Source organism: Myiozetetes cayanensis, unplaced genomic scaffold (assembly GCF_022539395.1).
Source record: "Myiozetetes cayanensis isolate MyiCay16 unplaced genomic scaffold, myiCay2020 scf18, whole genome shotgun sequence".
NCBI classification, from domain to species: Eukaryota; Metazoa; Chordata; class Aves; order Passeriformes; family Tyrannidae; genus Myiozetetes; species Myiozetetes cayanensis.
In genome coordinates this window covers 1,959,456-1,971,738 of record NW_026087389.1, presented here as the reverse complement: position 1 = coordinate 1,971,738, position 12,283 = coordinate 1,959,456, and the positions used below count along the sequence as shown (strand labels likewise).

The 12,283-nt window shown below is 44.2% G+C and overlaps 1 protein-coding gene across 3 annotated transcripts in view; it reads left to right on the top strand.

Annotated features, from left to right (window-relative positions):
- LOC126638932 (contactin-4) overlaps positions 1-12,283 on the top strand; it is a 269,307-nt gene that overhangs the window by 182,117 nt on the left and 74,907 nt on the right. For all 3 annotated transcript variants that reach the window (XM_050313252.1, XM_050313250.1, XM_050313251.1), the window contains one exon: positions 2,414-2,509. In XM_050313252.1, coding sequence (XP_050169209.1) covers positions 2,414-2,509 — 96 coding nt within the window. The remainder of the gene's footprint in view (positions 1-2,413; positions 2,510-12,283) is intronic.

Genomic DNA, 12,283 nt, shown 5'->3' with positions numbered 1-12,283 from the left:
CACACACAGCCAAACCAGTCACCCTCTAATTCAGTAGGTCAGTGCTGAGCATTAGTTTTTGTGCTTTTGCTGTCCCATTGATTTTTAATGTCAGAAGTACAGGGAATAATTTCTTACCTGCTCCTGGGGAGGGGTACAGAGGGACTAGACAGCTGTTTCCCTTGGAGGAAGATAACAAACACAGGGAAGGAAGAATTTAGAGTGGTGTTTCAGCATTAAAGCATCGAGGGAGGGGGGGTTGTCAGCAAGTAGGCTCAGCTTTTGTTCGGGTCCTGCCTGGCACAAAATTTCAGGGCAATATTCTGCACCCAGTTGAGCATAATTTTGTAGGAAGGGCTTTTCTGTGCTTTGCACAGCATGGGAAGGCAGAGGAGAACCTCTCCAACCCCCCCATCACTAATCTGTACACTTCATAACCGTTCAGCACTGAGCCTGTTCCTGATTTCCTGGCAAAGATTGCAAGGTCGTGTCTAAGTGAAGCTTCTTCCTAATAAAATCTTAATGATAATTGAGTTTAGTTCCAGTTATTATTTAGGTGTTGAGAAAATAAACCTGTGGGTTTCAGGGTGCACCAACATTAATCAACCTGGTGGCTTTGACTGAGGCTCCAACCCTTCTTATAATTATCTTAATCTTGTCTTACTCAGAGCCAGATTTGCAGCACATCCAGGAGGCTTTTCAGATCCAACAGGGACTTCCAAAGCTTGGTGCTGTGAGCAGTGGTGCTGGATGCTCTGCTTTATTTGCTGCCTCCATGGGATTTTGACCATTCTTCCAGCATTTCCTAGCTGTTCATCCAAGCAGAGATTCTTTTCCTGGTGGCAATGCTTTTCTTGTCAATACTGATGTAAAAAAATGTTTCCTAGTACCGTGTTTATTCCTCCAGGCATTATTTTGGCTTCAGGCTATTCCTCCTCCTGCTGCTGTTCTCAGAGAGGGTGGAATCCAGTCTTGTGTCTGTATGCAGTCAAAATATATTAAAATCTATGGACTGGCAGGTGGTCAGAGGAATGCTTTAGTGATCCCTGTAGACTGCAAAAAAGAAAATCCTTTTAAACTGATAGAATGTAGAAATTAAAAATCATATTTCTCTATTTTCATTAATAATGGGTTTCCTTCTCTTTTCCTTCTGTCCTAGGCCAAAAACAGACAGAAGGACAAGGAAAATCCCAAAGCAAAGTTATTCAGACTGTGATTTGAGACTGAGAAACTCCAGGGTTTGGACTAGTTTCTTTAACAAATAAGTCATTGCAGTGTAGAAGGCTTTGTAAATCCTCTCCAGTATTTATCCACTAAAATGCAAATTAAAATGCTGAAATAATATAATAATGATGTGACATACAGTGTAAGGGTCTGGCAGAACTGGACTGGAAATCTCACGGTGACCGGGGCAAATTGTTACTCACTATTTCCATTCTACTTTCCCTTTTCTCTGGGTTTTGTTCTGAATTTGACTTTTAGCAGGAAAGGTCCACAAAGGTTTCTTTCCTAAACAGGGAAATGAAGCGGTGACAATTTCTGATTTTGTTTATTTATTTATTTATTTATTTATTTTAAACCATGTGTGCAGAAAACCTTTTAAAGAGGGGATAAAAATCAAAGCTTAATTTTTCATCCTTGTAAACGTATAATGATGTTCCTACTAGTTCCTACTGATAAATATTTATCACCTCTGTGTTTCCTCTGGTTCCCAACTGCACTGCCAAGAGGTTTGTAATCGCCAAGCCAAGGCTCAGCTACACTGAAGACAAGAAAAAAAAATGAAAATTGAAATGCAGGGGACTGTTAAAGATCAAAGGTTGCCAAAGTGATTCCGTGTCTTGGTGCTCACAGAGTCACCTCCTCACTTCAGAGCAAGGTCCTCGGATTCAGCGTGCAGGGAGAGGAGAGGGAGTTGTGTTTTTGCAGCCCGTGGGCCCTGAGGAGAGAAAAAGAGAGAGGTGGAAGGAGGAATTTAATTAAAGAGCTGTGTGGGCAACGTGGAGCTGTTACGAGAGACTTCCTTGTGGGAGAGGAAGGGTCTCCACACATGGGTTGTGAGGGCATCAGTAACAAGGCTCCTAAAGGGGAGCAGGCTGGGTTCTAATGGAATTGGTTATTTAAGGCAGTAATTCTTCATGAGTTCATAAAACAAAGCTCTGCCAGCGTTCCAGGTGCTGCAGGTTTCTGTGGGTAAATCACCACCTTTTCCCCCTTGCCAGCCTGGGGGAGGCATTTGCTGATCCTTTTGCTGCTTCTGATGCTCCTCATCCTCCAGCTGCCCCGCGTGCCCCGCGGGTCCCACCAACCCCCCCTCCACGCTGATGTCCACTTTGTTTCCACGTCGTGCAGCAAAGTCCTGATGAAGATTTCCTGCCTGTCACCAGGAGAAACCATTAATGGCCCTCTGACTGAGTTCTTTCTCTCTTGGCAGACCTGGAGAACTTCAAGACCAGGACGAGGAGCACGGTGTCCGTGCGCCAGGGCCAGGGCATGGTGCTGCTGTGCGGGCCCCCGCCCCACTCGGGAGGTAAAGCACTTTCCTTCTCCTTCCTATCAGGGGTGTTTGTATTTCTTGTGTGCTCCAGGTTCTCAGTGCATTTATTCATATGTTGTTACAACTTTTGCTGCACTTAAAAATCTCAGGACAGTTTGCCATCATTGGTTTAAACACCAGGTGGATGTGGCACTTGGCGGCTTGGTTTAGTGGTAGCTTTGGCAGTGCTGGGTTAATGGTTGGACTCAGTGATCTTAAAGGTGTAAATGATTCCATGATTCTGTGTAGCAAGTGCTTTGGTGCTGTTTGCTTCACATAATGTGCTATAAATGTTTAGAAATTTCAGGCCAATTCTTTCAGTTTAGCACAAATCTCTTTTTAATGTGCCAGTCCGGTGTTTGTGGCTGATGTCCTGAACATGTGTGTTGCACTGTTACATTTATAGAGAAAAAAATGTGTTGGAGAGGGAGTCATTCCATCATCAATTCCTGCAGGATGCCATCTCAGGCATGGCCAGCGTGTGCCCGACAGGCACCACGTGTTGTGCCAGCAAGCACCATGATCAACAACCAGCCCTTGCAGCTGCCTCTTCCCTCAGGGGGTTGTTTGTTCCATCAAAAAAGTGGCCATCATTCCACGGATCTGTGTCCCTTTTTAAAGAAATCTGCCATCCTGCTTTGAAATCTGTCTGTGCTCATCAGCAGGATGGAGATTGCCCGGTGGACCATTTGCTGTTGGGCTGAGCTTATTGCTCAGACAGGAGGAGACAGGGGCTTAAGGAGCTGCTTTGCTCACATCTGGCCAGCTGACAGACCTACCCATGGATCTTGTTCAGCCAGGGGCCCTTTCCCAGTGAGCAGGACTAACCCCACTGGCTCCTGGGGACACCCATGGCCATGTGGTGCTGCCTCCCATTTCTCCACAGACAGGGAGGCTCCTGTGTCCTAGAGGGACACGGGGATGTCACGGACAACACAGAGATGAGGCAGGATCTGTGCATGTTTGTCTTTGTCTCTGCAGTTGTGAGAGGTTTCTGTTGTGCCACGAGAAATCTTTGCAGCCTGAGCACCTTGTGTGGGGATGTGGTGGCTGCTGATGGTGTGAGCAGCCAGGAGGGGATTGTTGATCAGGTGATTCAGGAGAAAGTTTTGGGCTGGGTTTATTTACTGATGGCACAACATGAATTCCAGAAAGGTGCTGGCATCATTTCCAGTTTGGGCTCAGTATGTGGGAAAGTGTCTTGCAGTGACCAGGAGGTGAGAGCTTTTGTGGTGCTCAGAGAGGCAGAAAACTCAAGGGTAATTATTTCCCTCATTCATTTGAGTGAGAGGTGACTTCCCACATGACCACCATCCATGACCTGCTCTGTTGCAGCTAGAAAGTTATCTCTAATTGTAGCCAGATCCACAATTAGTCTAAACTGATACTATTAAGTTTTGTAACTGAGCTGGGCTGGAATTGTGCCAGTTGTTGTTTTCTGGTTTGCATAGAAAGTGTTTCATGGAAACTCAAACCAGGTCCAGTTAATTCAAACCAAGACCCTGTTCTGTGGGAATTTATCTGCTCTGTGGCAATATTTTCTTTTGCTTTTCCTTCCTGCTGAGGTTAGAAACGAGGATGGGTTTTTTAAAAGTCACAACTGCTCATCTGCCAGTGTAACCAGAGCTCTTGGGTCTGTGCAGTCACTGCACAATCACCACAAGCAGCCCCTGTTCTCTCTCTGGGCACAGGGAGGTTCATCAGAGAGTATCAGGTGTCCCTGGAAGCAGCTGCTCATCGGAAAACCGCCGTGTTCCACGGGCAGCTCCATCCCCGGGGCCCCGGCAGTGTTTGCAAAGCAGAGCTGTAGAGATCAGTTCCTTCCAGTCCCCTGATATAACATTGCAAGTATTTAATGTTGTAGTGCAACAGGAAAAAAAAAAAAAAAAACCTTTCAGCCCGGGAGTGAAAAATAATCCCTCTCGTTGAAAGGGCGAGTTAAGGTAGAGAAAATGCAATTACTTATTTTAGAACTTGATTAGGGCAGCAGCCTGACTTCATCATCCTTGCAGAAAGGGCCTGCTGATGTTAATGACCAATGCTGAAGCATAGGACTGTCTGGGAAAATAAACAAAAAAAAACAAAACAAAAAACCACAAAAAAAAACCACCAAAAAAACAAAACAAAACAAAAAACCCACAAAAAAACCAAACAAACAAAAAAAAACAAAAACAAAAACCAACCAAACAAAAAAACCCCCACAAACCAAAACTTTTATAATATTATTGTTATTTTATTACTGTAGTTTCATGCCTGCATTGAAAATGAAATCTTATAAAAATATTTTGAAAAGCAAAATTGTTCAGTGTGAGAATTGCTGTTGCTTCATTGATGAGAGTGTTCACTGGAATAGCAGAAGCCTGGAAAAAACCTTCTGGCTGAGCACAAAGCTGAGGATATTCTTTTGGGTGTCAGGATTTGTGTGTGATGGGAAAGACTTCCAAAGTGTCTGAGGAGGGCCAGTGTCTCTTCCATTTTTAGGTGGGTCAAGTGACAATGCTTAGAGCCCCCCAGGGAAATTTGGTAGAAAAAGAGTAGTAAATGAGAAGGGAATAACTTCCTCTCATCCCCTGGTTGCCTTGGTCTTAAAAATTGTGGATTTTATTAAAAAGATGCTACATCCAGACCTTGAGCCTTTCAACTGCAGTTCACCATAAGACTGTGCTGCCTGGAAATACCCATTTCCAAGGAGCTGGCAGCTAAAAGTGAAGTTCTGTTGGCCTACAGACATGAGTTGTTGAGGGTTTCTTTGTGTTTTTAATTCTTAATGATGCCCAATAAAGAGCTTCCTATTGTTCAAATGTTACAAGAAATTCATCCTGAGAACGAGTCCAAATGATGGACAAGTATTTTTCTCAGCATCAACAAACAGGCTGCATGTGGCTTGCACAGAACAATTTGGGCATCTCCATGTATTGTCCTGATTTTTAGCGTAATATGAGTTGGAGATTCAGCATCTGAATCTCTGCTTCCCTCCCAGTCCCCCAAATTAGAAGTTTCAGTTCTTTTCCTTTTTTTCCTTTTTTTGTTGCACTAATGGACTTGCAGAAACCTACCTGGGCTGTTACTGTTTTTCTGAGGTAATTACCCTGCATGTAAAGGGTGTTCCCTCATTATTTCCACTGTTCCTTTAATCAAAAGCCTGATGATGGTTGTGTGTCAACCATTCTACCTGTGAAGCTCAACAGAAGAAATCATTTGAGAGTAAACATTGCTCTGGGAACATGGAATTGGAGCATGATGAGCATGTGGGTATTTAAATGGACAAGAAAAAACAGGCAAAAATCCTAAAATTACGAGTGTAGCTAAAATTTGGCTTTGGTTTTGATGCAGAACACAAGGGGCTTCATTTACAGCCACTGGCCACTTCCACAGCATTAACTGGGCAGTCCCCAGTAATTGAGCCCCAGTAATGGTTTTGGACCTGAAAGAACATCAGAAAGTTTCCATGACTTTTTATGGAGACTCATTAAGGAATCTCAGCATGTCTTAGAATTTGGATACCACAAACCAGTGCTCTACTGCTTTTTGTTTTCAAAGCCCTGCTAGATCAGCCATAGAGTCCCAGACTGGTTTGGGCTGGGAGGGACCTTAAGGACCACCCAGTTCCACCCCCTGCCATGGGCAGGGACACCTTCCACCAGCCCAGGGTGCTCCAAGCCCCGTCCAACCTGGCCTTGGACACTCCCAGGGATGGGGCAGCCACAGCTTCTCTGGGCACCCTGTGCCAGGGCCTGCCCAACCTCCCAGGGAAGGATTTATCCCCAATATCCCATCTATCCCTGCCCTCTTACAGTACTGTGTGGGTGTCACAAAAGCAGATTAGAGGGGATGAACCCCCTCCTTGGACCATCTGGAAGAGCAGATCAACTTGGGGGCATTGCCAGCCAAAACCAAACAAACCACAACCAAAGCAGCCTTTGATTTTTCCTAGGTGTTCCATTCTGTTGTATTTTTAAACCATTTTGATTAATTTAGAAACCACTAACCATTTCAAATGTAAAATAATGTTCAAGTTCAGCTGTTGGGGAAAATCTTTTCCTTCTGAGAGGAGCTTTGCAGGGGAAACAGGTTACCTTTCCTTGTTTGCTCTGTTCAGTGTTACTGATCAAATTTGGCGAGATAGGTTTCTTGTTGAGATAAACTTGATTGAAACAAACAAACAAAAAGCTCGGGGAAAACCAAAGCAAACACTCCCTTGTGTTTCTCAGGGCTCTGAATTGTGTTCCAAAGGGGATACGCCTGGGAAAAGTATTTGGAGGTCACCGTCCTTTTAACTTTTATCTCCAAATATTAAGACAAAATATTCTTTTTGTGCCAAATAGTTCTGTTCATTGAAGTTTGTGGGAACTGAGTAATTTAGCTGCCACTTTTACTAGATTTATTTGATAGTCAAGGCAGGGTTGTTAATATTTTAACAACTGCAGTTTTCAAGTTCTTCCTAACATCCCTGGCATTTCGTTTTGAGTCCAGAGACTAAAAAAAAAAATACAGTCCTGGAAAGTCTTTTCTGCCCTCTTGACAGGCTGGTAGCACCCCCATCCTCATGCAGAACAAATGAGTCTGTAAATCCTTCCCCCTCCCTTCTTCGGGAAGATAAATGGACTTGTCTTTTAGGATTTCTTTCGCTCCCCCCTCCTGTGGATTCCTCTTGGTTCATCTCTGGAAGATCTATACACGATGTTCTCACGACATTTGCCTTCCAGCCCTCGTGGGAAAACCCTGTGGAGATGGAGATCTCTGAGTGCTGGGAGAAGCGGTGAATGTACACAGAGAACTGGCAAAAATGAGCTCTCAGTTACTGGATTATTTGAGTTCTCTGTTCCTTTGCATTCCCTAGAGGTGTGTCCTGCTCTGGGATCTCTCTGTCCTTAGCTCCTACCACCACTCCCCACATCTGGAGCGTATTTGTTCTCACTCCTATTTTATCTCAGTAATCTGGGCAAGGAATAAATCAACTGATTGCTTTTTTTTAGATAACAAAGTGCTTAGATGTGCAGATGGAAACATGCTGATATTTTTACAAGACGTGTCTTCTCCTCCCTACTTGTGAAGCTCCTGGAACTGGAGCTCCCCAACATGATTTCTATCCTTAACCTCAGCTCCCTGCACACCTTGCTGTGGAGTCAGACAACCTTCCTGGGCATCTTGGAGCTGTGTCTCCTTGAGGGAACAAAGGCAGGATTTAAGGAAGATCAGTTTGCTGTCTCTCTGCAGAGCCCATGTTCTCCATGCACTTGGGAAATTCCATCTTCCCAAAGAGGAGGAGATTCATTAAAGCTCAGTTGTTCCCATAACTCTTTCCTATCTGATGCCATTACTCCTGTTGGAAACACAGCCATGGAGTCCTTGTCTGTGAGCTGAAATGTTGACAGAGAATTGTTCTCCCATCTTTTCACATAATGGATGTGTTCAGGTTTTCTCATTCTCTCCTGCCTTTTTTTTTCCCCCTCCCAGTATCTGGGAGAACTTTTAGTTCTGTTGCACAGCCTAATCAAGCAGAACTAACTAAATTTTAGCATTTGACAGCAGAGATGGCAATTCTGATTCCATCTCAATCTCAGCCTTTCATGCTGTATGGTAGGTAGTGAAGTGTGGACACCAGACATGTTTTCAGAAAGCACTTTACTGATTACAGTGACGCTGAAACCACTTCTGGGCTCTGCAGAGAAATGATCAGTGTGCGTTTACTTGTCTGGTCACTTTTTCACTGCTTTCATTATGATTTCTTTTCAAGTGATGATGGACACTTCATGGGCTGGAAAGAGTGGGAATGTTTTGGCTCTTGAGTGTGGCTGATGGCCTTCAGTGTGATGAATGGTTTGGGGGGGTTGCCTTGGAAAGAATCTCTCACCCAAATCACATCTCATGTTCCTTGGTGTTTATACAATGCAAGGACGAGGGGAGGAACCTGGGAAGGCTAATTGGAACAGTGCAGAAGGAAAAAGGCAATTATTAGGCATTTTTACACCATCAGAGGATCAGTGTGTGGGGCTTTCACCCCCTGAGCGTTGCTGCTTGGCAGGGAGTGCTTCCTTCAGTTGCTGTCAGATATTTGTGCCCCTTTCTTCCCCATCCTGTAGCACCAATTCTGCAGTTATTTCTCTCTCTTCTCTGAAAACTGTCACACTGCCTTTTCTTTTGTCACTTATGAAGAATTAATACATGATTAATAAATGATCAGAGCCGCTGTAACAATGGGAAGGAACGTTTGTAATTCTCTCTGTCGGAGTCCTCACAGTCCCCACGAACAAAGTCTGGGGGAAAACTTTGGAAAACACTCAGCCTTGAAAGAGGTGATGGAAAGGGAAGGAATGTCTCCCTGATAGCAGGGGCTCATTTCATTCTGCCCAGGTAGCACCAATGCCTCTGTGTGGATCCATCTCTTATTTCTGCTGCTGATGAATTCAGGGTGGCTTTGGGCAAGAGCCTTGAGGAACATCTTCCCCTCGGTGTTAAATATTGGATTCTCAGTATTTGTGGTGTGTTTTGTAGAATTACAGAATATCCTGAGCTGGCAGTGAACCTCAAGGATCATCAAGCCCAACTGCTAGTTGGGTGGTTTCCATTCCCACTTCAGAGGAATGGAAGGTTGAATCCTACTAATCCTGTTACTTATTTGTTGGGATAAGAATACTTCTCCTGGTGTATTTCTTACATCCTGGAGCATTTTGTGCCCCCATTTCACTACACTAACCTTAATATTCAGCCTTTATTTTCCTGCTGTTTCTATCAGTGTGGGATGCCCAGAACTTTTTAGAAATGTGCTTCCTCCACAACCTGTATGCCCAGGATGGGGCAGGTGCCTCTTGCCAAGCAGATTCCTGAAGGGCTGAGCTACCCCTGCCCTCTCCTTGTTAAGGGACTCATAATTTCTCCTCTTCCTCTCCTGCCTTAATGCCTTGTAAGCCTTTGCTGCTTGGCCAGATTTGGTTCCAATTAGTGAGAAGCTAATTTAGAGAGGAGTATCTCACAGCTGGGTGGGCACCATGCTTGTAAAAGCTCCATTTCTCTAGGAAACCAAGCAAAAAATCTGCTAAGCTGGTTGTAAGTTGGTTCAACTCTTTGTCAAAATGCTGCATGGTCATTGAGCAGCCTGTCATGGATCACTCCAGAGGCTGGAGTGAAAACATGAGCAGGTAAACTGGCTGGGAAAGGAAAAGAGGAAGGAATCAGAGACATATTTTGCATTAGGACGAGTCAGAGATACATTTGGCACATTTGTGACTGTGGCAGTGGGGTCGGTGTTGGTAGATGTGAATGGACCAGGAGGTGTTGCAAACCTCCCTGGATCATGGCCAGCAGTTCAGCTGTGTTATTCATGGGTGGTTCTGCTTGCAGGATGCAGGGAATGATGGAGGGAAGGCTCAATTTCCAAACAAGCAGGAAAACACCACAGCAAGCTGGTGTTCCCACGAGCTGGGGCTCTACAGCTCACAGGGGTCTTTCCAGGAATGGGAACATGGGAAGTTCAAACAGGATTTACTTGCTGTGGGTCATTGGAGGGGGATGCTGATGAGATGTGTGGGAGATGGAGAAGACCACGAGGAGAGCAAACAGTGCCACAACAAAAATATCTGAATTAATCAGTTTTTCCTCTTAATAGTGGCTGTCACTCACATGTCCTCAGACAGCAGGAAAGTCCCCAAATCCAAAGAAAGAAGTGTCAACATTTGACAGCCCCCAGTTCACCCAAGAGCAGTTACAGAGTAGGTGAGCCAGACATGGAGCTGCAGGAGAGCGTCATCCGTCTGTGTCTGGTTCCATGTGGGGAGGATTATTACAGTTCAGCAAAAATGGGCTTCATTAAACTTAAAATCAGGCATATGAAACTCTCATTTAAATAAAAAGTGATTGAGAGTTGTAACTTCCATTTAAAGTGCATCTCCCATCATTTATTTTTTATGCTGTGCCACAGTCACTGTTTAAATTATTTAAAGCAAGAAGTAAAAAGCTGCTCAGGAGATAGAAATGGATTAGATTAAAATTAATCTGACATAATCCTTTCTCTAAAACTGCTGAATCAGTTTGTGCACAAGTTTATCAACATATTTGAGGATGAGGGATAAGGATAAATTCTCCTCTAATTTGGGAGTGCTTTGGCTTGATGTTTCTGACAGCACAGGGAACATGCAGCGCCGTTTTAATTGAGAGATTTATGAAATTACAAATATTTCTAATAGCACAAATACCAAGCTCGTTATAGATTCACACTAATTTAAGCACCTGAGTTGGTGTGTGTGTAATCTGCCTCATTTCAGCAGGGAAGAATTTGGAGTTGCAAAACAAGGTCAGAGGCAAGAACAGACGTTGGCACGGGAGTTTGGACCCAACATTTTTCAACTGGCATATGTGATTTACCACCTTCAGTGTTGGCATCACCTACCATTACATGTTGGTGCCCCATTTGGGTGGCATGGACAGGGGAGGATGGCTGGGGTCTGTAACACAGGGAGCTCTCCAGTAAAGACCTTGGAAATACCAAAAGAATAAGGAACATGACATTAATGGATTTTTTATTTATCAGTGACAGCTCGTGACATCTTCAAAAAGAAATCGTCTACGAGCCAGTCATGTGGTTCATTCCCCCTGCTCAATTGCAGGCAGCACTAAATGAAGATTGAAATGGGATTGAAAGGGGGTAGAGCAGGCAGGGTTTGGCTGCAGATGAGTGAAATCTGTCGTCTGACAGAACCCAGTCAATAGGCATTTACTGAGAGTGTAACATCTTGTGATCTCTTTATAAAATGAAGTAGAGATCAGAGTGGTGCTCCCAGGCTCTGCTAACTTGGTGCAACCGCCCTTTCCCTCCAAACCCAGCTCTGGCTGGTCTCTGCAGAGCTCTCAGAAGCAGCCAGGGCTGCTGATCTGCTCTCACAGCAGAACCTTGATTAGCACTGGTGTATCTCCACTTTTGCACTCAATTCTGGGTTTCCAGACCCCTGGATGCACGTGCTGTGTTGCTGAAGTCAACAGTGCTGGATGAGTGAGCCCCCATTCCTGTGGGGCTGATGTTCTGTTGTTGGAAAACCCATGGGGTTGTTGGTTTGGGCATTTGCTGTTCCCTCACACAGGTGGAATGTCTAAATACGTGACCATGATTTGTTTAACTGAGATGCTAAATGTGCAACCCTGATGATGTTTTCAGCTGGTAGATATCAAAACACTGTTTATCTATCAAAACACTGTTTATCTATCAAATATGTGAAGAGGTTTTTTTCCTGTGTGCTACAGGCAAGTGCCACAGCAGTGCCCTAAAGGGCAAACCCCCCATGCTGTTTGGGCAGATATTTCAGCCTTGGAGTTGATCATAATATTAATTCACTGCAGGAAGAAAATTCTCTGCAACCAAGTTTGGGTTTTTTTTTCTTTTTTAAGGTTTGATCTAATCTCTTATAGCTCCAGTAAGAGGCTGATCAAAGGTAGTGAAAGCTGGTATTAAAGGATTAGCTGGGTCACATTGAAATATGTTTTAAAACAAGCCCAGGGACCTTTAGCTTTACTGAAGCAAATACACACAAAAAAGATTTTTAGGCTAACTCTGTCTGACTTTAAACAGAAAACAAACTGCTGGATTAAATCTGTGAGTCATTCCTTCAGGTGGTGTGTGGAGCACTTTATGTAACACAAGCCTGGAGAGTATCAGCCAGCACTGACTCTCTCACAGCAAAACTGCAGTGCAGAATTAAAAATCACTGTAAGCTTTGTGTGTGCCCACTTACAGTGTATCTATTCTCATTTGTTGTTTGCCCATAATTAGCAGGTTCA